Source organism: Leptidea sinapis, chromosome 19 (assembly GCF_905404315.1).
Source record: "Leptidea sinapis chromosome 19, ilLepSina1.1, whole genome shotgun sequence".
NCBI lineage: Eukaryota > Metazoa > Arthropoda > Insecta > Lepidoptera > Pieridae > Leptidea > Leptidea sinapis.
The window spans coordinates 11481227-11493344 of NC_066283.1; the positions used below are offsets into that span (position 1 = coordinate 11481227).

A 12118-nucleotide genomic window follows, 5' to 3' on the forward strand; every position below is an offset into this window, starting at 1 on the left:
GACAATACAATGATTACAGTCGTAAGATAATTTACAAATAGAACCACTTTCTATTTGTAAACGTCTCATGATAATTGTAATAAGCCTTAATACGGCTACGGCTATAAATACATTAAGAATTTTGCGGAGAAATCGGCTCACTATTATTAACAGTGGGAGGCTCCTTTGTACAGGAAGCCGGCTAGATTAAAGGTACCACAACGGCACCTATTTCTGCCGTGAAGCAGTAATGTGTAAGCATTATTGTGTGTAGGTCTGAAGGGCGCCGTAGCTAGTGAAATTACTGGGCAAATTAGACTTAACATCTTATGTCTCAAGGTGACGAGCGCAATTGCAGTGCCGCTAAGAGTTTTTAGGTTTTTCAAGAATCCTGAGCGACACTGCATTGTAATGGGCAGGGCGTATCAATTACCACCAACTGAACGTCCTGCTCGTCTCGTCCTTTATTGACATAAAAAATAATGTACTAAGTACCTATACAGTGTAATGTGATATGACCATTTCTTCTAAATACTTAAATAAAAATTAAAAAATGAGTGCGATTATAACAATTGTATATGAATACCGTTATCATAGCAAAAAGGTATCTTAGTAATAACCGTAGAAGTTACAACAAATGATAAATATAACTGTGCGGTATAATGTAAGAATACATCACACTTACATAGACTGGAACCGAGCGGTTAATGTGCCCTGACCACAGAGCAGGGATGTTTTTGTGGCACGTCTCGATGCGTTTATTATAGTGCTTAGAGTATACAACCAACCGAAGACGGCATTGACTCGAAGCGTTCCGTGAAAAACATTATTTTATATACGAGGGGACAAACGCTCTTGTGATGATCATCCGAAATGTCAGAGGTGTTGTGCTGCTGATTCAATCTCTCTAAGTCGTATTGGTTCGGGAATACTGCAGTGGGCAAAACGTGTTGTACGAATCGCGCGATTGCGGAATGACCGATATAAACATGATGCGCGGGTGGAATTTCACATTTCGACGTTAATTTTTTTTATGGAATAGGAGGACAAACGAGCATACGGGTCACCTGGTGTTAAGTGATCACTGCCGCCCACATTCTCTTGCAACACCAGAGGAATCACAAGAGCGTTGCCGGCCGTTATGTCCGGTGGTGGAATTCAGCTGCTGGTATGACCCTGAGTATCGTAACCTGACCATAGTTAAAAAACCCCGATACGAGGGATTCATCACTGAAGCCAAAATTTTGAGCGCCACCACAATTGTACTTTTAAAGTTATGCTACTCGTAGCTATAGCTCCCTTCTAGCTAAAATACAATATTTCTTACACACTTGTACTCCACGTCATAAAAAGGCGTTGCTATGATACCCACGTAGACAGCATCTTGTGCAGAGAAGCCTCCGAGTGGTAAAATCATCCAAAATATTTCAAACATTTTTCACGCTCTTTTTAAACACAACAAAAATATAATACATGACATCTGTAGAGTAGGTAATCTGACATTTATCTAAATGTCAGATTACCTACTCTTACGATTGAAGAGCTAGACTATCAAAGAGGTTTTTTTCCCTATAATTGATGATTAAAAAATTCTCATCACCACGTTATATTTTCCTAAAAAATCTGAATTATGATTCAATTCTTCTAGATAGCATACAATGATGTATATCATTAATTGAGATGGCGTCTCCTTGTGGTTATACACTGCAAATGGTCGTGACATAAGAGTAACGGTGCAGCTAATCTAACTCACGTCTAACTTTGATCTTGAGCCTGGCCTGCGATGTGATGTAATGGACCAGCTCGGAGTGTACCGCGTCGTCCACTCTGTACCCGTTCACGCTCACCAACTGGTCTCCAACCTGAAACGGTAACAAACGGTGTTCTACTTTACAATTACAATATTAATGATACTGTTTGTCGGTGTCTTACCTATAACGTGGCTGTAACCTATCAATTATGCGCATTACATTTCTATATTAACTAGCGGGCGCCCGGACTTGCTTGCGTAGATTTCGACGAATTATTGTAATCATATGACTAATTACGTTTTTAAATTGATTTGAATGAAACAAGTACTAAATTATATAATCAAAATACAATAAGTTACTAGGTTTTTCACCTGATTCTTGCCGCCGAATATCACCTTCGCGCGACACGCCACATATTATGATATTATGATATTATTATCATTCCCACCACCTGGCTGTGTGGTGTTCCTTGACGGTGCGGTTTTCAAGGAACTTTCTTCCGTTTTAAAAAGCTGTGGAATGAGTTCCGTGTACGGTGTTTCCGGGACGATACGACATGGTTAGGGACCTTCCAAAAATACGGCATACACTTAAGCACACTAAAGAGCCGGCAAGGCTCCTGTGATTCCTCTGGTGTTGGAGAGAGGAGAATGTTGGCGGCGGTGATCACTTAACATAAGGCTAAGGACCCGTAAGCTCGTTTATCCTCTTAACCATCACCATCATCAAGATATTGTTTTCTGCAACATAATTTACGAATGTTATGAATTGTCTGTTAAATTCTCATCAGTCGAGTTGTTTCGAAGATTTGCCTGAAGAGACCAACTTAAAACTTATCTACTGTTTTTTTTTGTCCCGTGGCAATATTGCATTTAGAAAAATGTGGTAATTTTGTTAAAATCTTTATTTGGATCTCAGAATACAGACGGTGACATACCAGAAGGTGTGTTCAATGGAATTAAAATATGAAATGTAATCTCGTTTGGTTATTTAATTTATAATATACAATTTCTTATAAAATATGAATTGCATCAATTCTCTTCATCATTCAAACATAACTATTCTATAAAAAGTACCTCTCATGACAAATAAGGGTTGACACTTAAATTAAGGTTTGGTCTCCGCTGTGCTCCAACTAGAATGATACCTAACAACAATAGCTTTTTTATTACGGCAACTATTAGATGCTTGTGTTCCTACCTACGCTTTTTGTTATTTTATATTGAAATAAATAAAATACAAAATAATTACTATAGATATGTAACCCCAGTGTCTTTCTTATTTCTTGTAGTATTATTTTTACAAAGTTTCACAACGCAACCCGGCATTTTAGTTTAAACTAGCTGACCCGGCAAACGTTGTTTTGCCATATAAAGTATAATTCACGCGAAAGTTTTATATGTAATAAAATATTGCCTATATTATAGCCTGTACATCATTTTGTTCTATTGTCAATAGTTTTTGCAGCGCACGCAAAAATAGGTTTTCGATTTTACACCTTGTGTTACAAAATAGCAATTTTATTACGGATCCCTAATTTTGAAAAAGAAAACAAACATAGCCTTCCTCGATAAATGGACTACCCAACACTGAAAGAATCATTCAAATCGGACCAGTAGTACCAGAGATTAGCGCGTTCAAACAAACAAACACTGCAGCTTTATAATATTTTTTAGTTGTTAGTAACAGAGCATGTGGCACGTTGCCGTCGTATATTGTTGACTGGCTCGAGTACGCCCACAGGTTGCGACTACGCCTGCGGTATCTAGTTGGAAAACAGTGGAGACAAATTGTTAATCTAAGACCTAAGTAGTAAAATAGAGTCACAATTCGTGGTATTTATGGTAAGTGACATGATCGTATCATCATAAAATCGTAATGTGTCATATTATTAACACATGGTCGGAATTGTTCCGGCCGAACCATCGGACGCGGTCTGGTAGCGGACTATACTCGACTATACATTATTATCGTCTTACAATACAACTATATTATAATATGCTTGAAGAATAACGCTAGTAGCTTGGATCATGCCATAAATGACACCATAATAAGCTTCGACTACTACATCTATACATTGCCACATTTACTACAGTTGATTAAGTTATTCTTAATCAATAAACAGCAATGTAAAACATTTATTTAGTTCACATTTTATTCGGACAGTAACAGTTGACACATGGTTAAGGAATAATGGTATTACGTTGTCTTTAAGCACACTTTTGCCGCGCATATATTGTTTGCCGCGCGCCAACTTATATTCGACAGGCTGTAAAGTTGAGATCAAGCGTTGTCTGGTGAATGAGTGACGTCACGCTCACACACACAGTTACTCACAACTCACTTTCTTTACGATGTGTGATTGTCACGCAGTAGCCAGCCTCGCAACACAACCACGCCCGCGTCATGGCACACATATCGAACAACTTTCCTTAAGACTTTCCTGCCGCTTACTCTTTTTTAAAGTATATAATATAGCTAGGTGGTTTTAATTATCCCGACTATAACTTTAAATCAAGTTATTCATCTGGGTTCGTATTATTACGTAATGTTTTCTATCTTAAAAGATTTTGGTAAGGTGGACCTAAAATTATGGTTTTCGCTACAGATGATTGAGAAGATTAGAAAGGCCCAATATTAACACTTTTTCATTTTAAAGTAAAAAAAATAATGATAGTCTAAATAATATATTATATTTAAGTATTTATACACGTTTTATCAAACATGTACTCCGTTGAAGGCCTTGTCAAAACACAAAAAATTGGTAGGTATGATAACAATGATCTAAACTATCTAACAAATGAGGATTGTGAATAAATTAAAATAATAGGATTAACATATAGTTTTCAATTATGAGAATATAGAATGTGTTAAAGAATATGTAAATATAGAAAGACTAATAAATAATATATAATTGTATAACATTATACAGATTACAACAGTTGAAGATATTTACAACTATTTTGTTTGTGGGTTGTAAATTTTGTTTTATCCGTTTCCTGCCATATTTTAACTTTTTTGTCCTAATGGAATACATAATATTAGGTATTATGTAGTAGGATGTAACCTTATTAGGAATTTAACTATATGACTTTACTTTATAAGACAAAATATTGACACTCCAATGCGAGGTACTTTTCTTACAATCTCTTTTCATAATAATCTAGCGTTCTATTTTATCGCATTTAACTACGACTATAAGACCGGCCTGTAAGATCAAGAAATTCATTTAAAAATTGTCATTCTTTTAGGTGTATATGATAAACACTTTTAATGAGCCAACACGAATAACTTCTTCACCCTCTACTTGCATTGACAATATATCACTGTGAGCAACAAATTTGTATTAAATATAAAAAAAAACTACTGAGAATAAAAAAATTTTTGTAGACCCATATCAAAATATCGAATCAAATTTTTCCAATCTAATATTGCTCAAAAACTTATTGAATATAATAATAATATTGTAAAACAATCTGACCCAAATCAAATGTTCTACACATTTATTAATTTATTGCGTAAATAATTTTATCTACACCCATTCTTTAAATCCTCTATTAAAGATTCTGAAACAGTTAGCTTATTGCCAACATTAAAACACCTAAATATGTTCTAATAACCATTACATCATCCAAAAGAATGTTGTACTGAATTTCATATCAACACTCCTATTTTTTTTTTCATTCCCTTCATGCAAGTTTTAACAGACAGCCACATTCTTATTGCTCGATGCGTGGCATCTGTATGAATTTCAAAAAAAGAACATTTTGGTTTACGCACGTTCCACACTACCAGAACGTCGCGCGCCGTAAAAAAAAATAGGTTATTCGAATCCCCGCCATTTTTCTTCGATATTTTTTTTGTTTTGTTTACAAAAAATGAGCGATTAATTTCCAAAAGAACATAATATTCAAGTGAATTTTAATTATTGCACTATACAAAATGTAAATTACTACTAAAATAAATAATTCTTTCATTAATACTTAGTTTATTTGTATAATATAATCAGTAATGGATGATATTAGGTTACTACTAGGACTAGCTGTTTTAATGTTAGCAGTAAGCTAACTGTTTCAGAATCTTTTAGAGGATTTATATTTTGGGTGTAGATAAAGTCTTGTATGCAACTGTTGATAATTAGGTATTAAAACACTCATGTGATACTATTATCACACTCGGCTACGCCTAGTGAGATAAATCCACATTCGTGTTTTAATACCCCTTATTACATAACAGTTGCATAAATAACTATAATGATATTTTTAAAGAAAAAAAGATGTGTATCAACTATCAATCAAAATTCAGTGACTGGGCTACAGCAAGCATTCATAGGAGTAGAACGCGTCTTTATGAACTCTGTAAGCTTAGGAATTTGAACAACGATCCAGTATGCAAGGAATATGTGCGTGGCTATTCAAAAATATTTAAATAAGTTTTCTGAAGAGGCAAAACGTATCCATATTCGCGACCAGATTGTTTCATCAAATAATAAAATAAAAATGACTTGGGCAATAATAAATAGGGAAACAGGTAAAAATAAAACAAATAAAGATTCGATCTATATTAAAAAACATGTAGTGGTCGTCGAAAATAGAAGGGTAATCGGTCAAACTTTTGATAACTTTTTTTCTAACAGGAATATTAAGTTCAGATTCAAATAACCTAAATTCTTCTTCTGCAGTAGCTGAATCAATACTTAAAAGCAATGTATCTGAGTGCAAAGTTTCATTTCAATTTAGGCACGTTACTACTGGTGAAATAATGAAAGTATTTAACTCATTAAATGGAAAATAAAATGTGACTTATGGAGCATGTCTGTGGCTATAAAAGCAAAGATAATCAAAGATTTTGCTCCACAATTATGTTCTATCTTTAATGAATGTTGCGATACTGGATATTTTCCAGATTATCTAAAGTACAGTAAAGTTATACCAGTAATTATTTAGTCAGGGGATAAAGAAGATACTAAAAATTATAGACCAGTTTCTATTCTACCTACAATAAGTCAAAATTTTTGAGAAAATAATATTCAGCCAATTGTTAAGCCATTTCTCTGGCAATAACATTTTACATTCTAAGGAATTTGGTTTAACGAAAGGTCGATCAACATCTGATAGTGGTATGGCATTGATTCGACACATATTTAATGTTTCGGAGAGATCAGATAACGCTATAGGAATACTCTGTGATCTTTCGAAAGCATTTAATTGCGTAGACCATTCTACCCTTATTCGTAAGCTCAATTATTTTCGAATAAGAAGAAAATCGCTTGATCTTATTGCTTTATATTTAGCTAATAGAACTCAGAAAGTAGTAATTATTAACATTCATCAGGAGCTGTAATGCGGATGGGCGTGCCTCAGGGTTAAATCCTAGGACGTTTCTTATTCCTCGTCTACATCAAATGATTTGCCATTTGTATCATCGAAAGAACATGAAATTGTTCTTTTCGCAGACTATACTTTATTAGTTTACAATATTGATAGGCATTCACCGAATTTAGATAAAATAAACCTGTCCTTGGAAAACATATCAAATTGGTTCAGTATGAATAATTTGTCACTTAACGCGAGCAAAATATATTGAATTTTTCCTACCAAGTGGAAAAAAAAATCTATCATGAAGTATAATATTAAATGGGGAATCTTTAAAATATGTTGATTACTTCGTTTCTTGGAATAGTATTAGATGAAATGCTACAATGGGGCGCATATATTGAGGCAATTTCAATTAAACTCAGTGCTGCTACTTTTGCTATCAGAAGAATTAAAAATCTTAGTGATACTTACACAACGAACTAAGCGAACTTAAAATAACAGAAATAAATCATGTTTCAGTTGTTAATTAATTTTGCTACGGGAGAAAGGACCTGATATCGAAACAATATTTGTTTTGTAAATTAGGGCCATATATAATCTGATTTCTAGAGAATCCCTTAGAATTCACTTGAAACACATAGGAATTCTAACAATAACTTCCCAATAAATTTATAATAATATATGTATGGTTGATAATAGAATGAATGAATGGTTATGATTAACATTAAAATCTTTATTGGTTAATTACCAAGCGTAGGTAGTAGTAGTTGCTAGGACGGAAATGAAACCGACACAAAATATTGCATATAATAGTAAACATGTTGAAATACGTAATAATTGAAGACAGTTTAATGATTATGGAAATGTTTATGATATGTAACTGGTAAATGAATGTACAACTTGTGAACTAAATACCGTGTTGAGCGGAACAAGAATGATAATTTAGATCCGTGCTATGAGAAATTATGTAGACACATAAAATAGTTACTTCCTGCGACTTGGTATCATAATATATATGTTTATAGAGATTAGGAAACTGTACCAATTCCATACGTAGGTCTGTTATGACACAAGCAGTAACTACGACTTGATTCAGGCCTATTATTTGTTAGCACGCAATACGTTGCACGGCAGTAGCAAGAGCACATAATATAGTAGTAATTACTACTTCTTTATCCTTCCGTTCCTTCAGGTTTACATCAAAAGTAGCTGATATTATCCACTCGAACAAGTCTAAACTTGTTAATTTATTTTATGTTGATTAAGTTATTAACTTAACTACACGTTTTCTTGATGTTTGTGATACGCCTGCACATTACAACGCAGAGCCGCTGAGTATTTTCGATAAATGTTAAGTCTCATTAGCCCAGTAATTTCAGTCGACGCACTTCAAACCTCAAACACATAAAGGCAGAAAGTGCCTCTGTGGTTCTCCCCATGACGTGATCGTATGCAAATAAGTCTTCAACTGAGGGCTAGAGGGCTATGTAAAATTACAGCTGCCTTAAGTATTCGAACTCTTGCTTAAGATTATTTAGAATAATTATTTTATGCCATCCATTAATAAACCTGTGACGTGTCGAGTGACATATGATAATGATTATGAATAGAATTAGTATGATATAGCGGTATATGTGAGTACATACGGTCTGCCACAAGGGTGCCTTCTTTCAACTCTTCTTTTTCTTGTCGCTCTTGACGGCATTTTGAAAATAGTAACGGACCACAACCGCCGCGGTTTGAAAGTCAAAAACTACCACCCATTCCAAAAGGTTTGCCTCAGACCTGAGAAAAATGGGCAAAACAAACTCAGCGGGAAGCCTGTAGGGCTTGCTTCGGTATATTATTGGAATCTAAAACTGTCATTCAAGAAGCGCAAGACATCGGAAAGACCAGGAGTGAAATCAAGAGAGATGCTCAGGACCGATCGCGATGGAGATACACTGTGGATGCCCTCTGCCCCAGCTAGGGGATACAAGAACTTAAATGACAAAAGATGAATAAATAATCCTGAATCTGCATTCGTTATGTCAATCTTAATTCAAAGTTAATGTCCATCAAAATGCATAGTTAAACGCCCCATAAAAATAAAAATGTAAAATATCAAAACGTCATCTCATAAATGAAATTAGAAATAGATTAAGAAATTGTACCGTCGATCTGTTATTGAAAGCAGAAAATGTATTAAAATATCAAGCTCCGCTCGCAAATTTATGATTGCGATTGGATAAAGGAATAGGCCAATAAAGATGATGTAGTGACGGATATTGTAAAACCAGTAACTGTTGAAATTATTTGGTTATAATTTAAATAGAATGAATTAAAATAAAGAGTAAAAAAAGTATTGGAAAATATTATACATTAATCTGGGGATTGACAGTGGGACAGGACAAAAGTCTAAGACATGAGACAGCTTTCATAAAATACTTTTTGTTTCTAATTCCATAAAGTTATTTAAGATGGTATGCTCCAGGTGACGGAAATGTTAAATAAACAATCCAAATATTGTGATTTTTATTGAGTGTAAATTCTGCTAAGTTTTGTCTTTAATCAATTTGACACGTGTTTGACAATTTGATCTCCTAAGGATGCCTCGTGTAGAGGCGCTATACTCGTACGAGACATCCTACGAGACTCGCAACATTTTGATAAATATGGAATTCCGCAAAATAGCACCAAATTTAATAAATTCTTAAATAAACAAATGTTGGTGATGCAACGGTCAATCATTCACAAGTTTAAGGGCCATTAAGTGTCAATTTAGTAATCTCCATCAGCCTCTGATGTTATTTAAATGTAATACCGGTAATGATCTACCATCATGACCCCATGACAGACATAATAAATACTAGATTATTCTTCTTCTCGATTGAGAGCGGTAGTGTGTGATAATTTGCATGACATGATAGTCGCAGTGGTTCGCCTTCTACATCAGACAGTTCTGGAGATATTTAAGGCGAAGTGTAAGCAGAAAATACGTAAACAAGTTACACATACCCTTAAGTCTTATATTTTTTAAGTTGCCAATGCTTGCTGTTGGTTATAGTTAACAAACAATCCAGAGTTATTTTTAACTACCATTTTCTTTGGTGTTAAACAAGTTTTTTCTCGGCGTGACGCCAGTGTTTAGTATGAAACTCAGAAGAGTTATTCTTATAGCTTGTACTTTTATTGTGTAAGTACATTAATTCGGATAAGTAATCCATAACAATAACTACAGACTGTCGCTGGTATTTAGAGTCGCCTTAAACCCCAAGATTACTGAAGCCTCTTGTAAGCAGTCACCCGCTCAGGTGTGTAGTAGTCATGGCAATTACTCGATCATCATAGTCTCGTTGGTTACATACTAACCATATTTAAAACAATTTACGATGATCCACCACATAATACTACTGTGGTTAAATCCAACTAATCGAATACCTTTACCTATCAGGTTTTGCACTTTTGTGGTTTCCTTAGTCAAGGTACAATATGATTAAACTATTACGGTTAGTTGATTGATTGATAAATACGTTATAGTTACACACTGTCTTATTAACTAATTGTTAAATAGATTGTTACGTTGCATAACATACAAATGGTATGGTCAATTGGCCGGATTTGTTATGAAACCGAACATTAAAATGTAAATATATTATACACTTAATTATTAGCTTTAAATTATTCTATGTCTTGTTATGTGTTAGGTAGATTAATTTGATAAGATTTATTCATTCGCGAAATATTTATTAAAATCGTTTTATCTTATCATTTATCTTTAGTATTTCATTTCATTAAGGGCAACTTCTGAACTAAATTATGTCATAATATACATTTACGTACGAATTGAGTCCCTAGTACTTTTACTAATTTTGTGGTCAAATAATATAAATTACTTTTTGGAAATATGTTTATACTAATAATTCATCAATCTAACTTCAAATGTTGGAGAGAAAATTTACAGTTTGAGCATTTTTGAAACAGTTTTTTTTTTTGTAAAATCATGTTTAATTTACACTTATTAAGGTTTCTAATACTAAGGATAATCAAAGCACACTTAAATATTCCGGTAGATGCAAATATAAAAAAATTGCAAACCACCCAACGTGTAATACTTACTTATAAAAGTAAGACATTTGTAGAACTTGTTCAGTTGAACTCCACTCCCTCTAATAATAGTGGCTGTATAAAAATAATATTGTGTTAATGAAAAGAACCACTATCGTCTTATTAATAAACGCTATTTAAAACATTACTCCAAGTTTAAAATTACTTCTCCCTGTCATGTTCTCCTGTAGTGACAAAGATAAGATAAAGATAAAACGTTTTAAATTTGTAGTAACTTTACTTCGCGTTTATTAATATCACAGTTCCTCAATTATTCATAGATTCTATCATTACAGTTTTTTTTACAATAGACAAAAATCACAATCTGATAAAATACCCTTTTAAAAGAATAATAATTCCAAACCAATAAAAACAACACCCTCGTGTTCTTGAAGTCAGTTGTAAAGGATTAAATATTATGTAGAAATGAACAGACGCATTGAATCAAGTGAGGGTTTTTATTTAAATTAATTATCAACATAATATTAATACTTTCACTCCACGTTCAAAAGATAATATTATTCTGAATCAAATTACGACATAACGATGTCAATAAAGTTGATTTATATCAATAGTTCAATGACCTTTCAGTAGGTAAAGTTCGCACTTGTTTCATATCAGAGACAATTTACAGTGACCGTAACATAGCTGTGGCTGGACTGTATAAACTAGAAAGCTTACAATTAGCCGACAATCACATACTTGTTTAAGTACATAAGGTAAATAAATTGTTATAATTGCAAAATTACAGCATTTTCTTATAATAATTATTATCCTCTTCCTGTAGTTCTATGCTAAGGTGCAGCTTTTCCTAGAATTAAACACTTAAGTATGTGTGTTAAAACGGAAATAGATGTTACAGACGCAATTAGCTTGAGGTAAAATAAATTTCCCAGAATTAATGTTTGTGCCGAAATGACTGTGTGAAAACATAACTAAAGACGCATATTAGGAAATTTTATAAGTTCTTTGTGAAGGCGACGT

The 12118-nt window shown here is 33.5% G+C and overlaps 1 protein-coding gene across 1 annotated transcript in view; it reads right to left on the bottom strand.

Annotated features, from left to right (window-relative positions):
- LOC126970052 (uncharacterized) overlaps positions 1 to 12118 on the bottom strand; it is a 61848-nt gene that overhangs the window by 22136 nt on the left and 27594 nt on the right. Inside the window, exon 3 of the mRNA XM_050815733.1 lies at positions 1733 to 1841. Within this exon, the coding sequence (XP_050671690.1) occupies positions 1733 to 1841 (109 nt within the window). The remainder of the gene's footprint in view (positions 1 to 1732; positions 1842 to 12118) is intronic.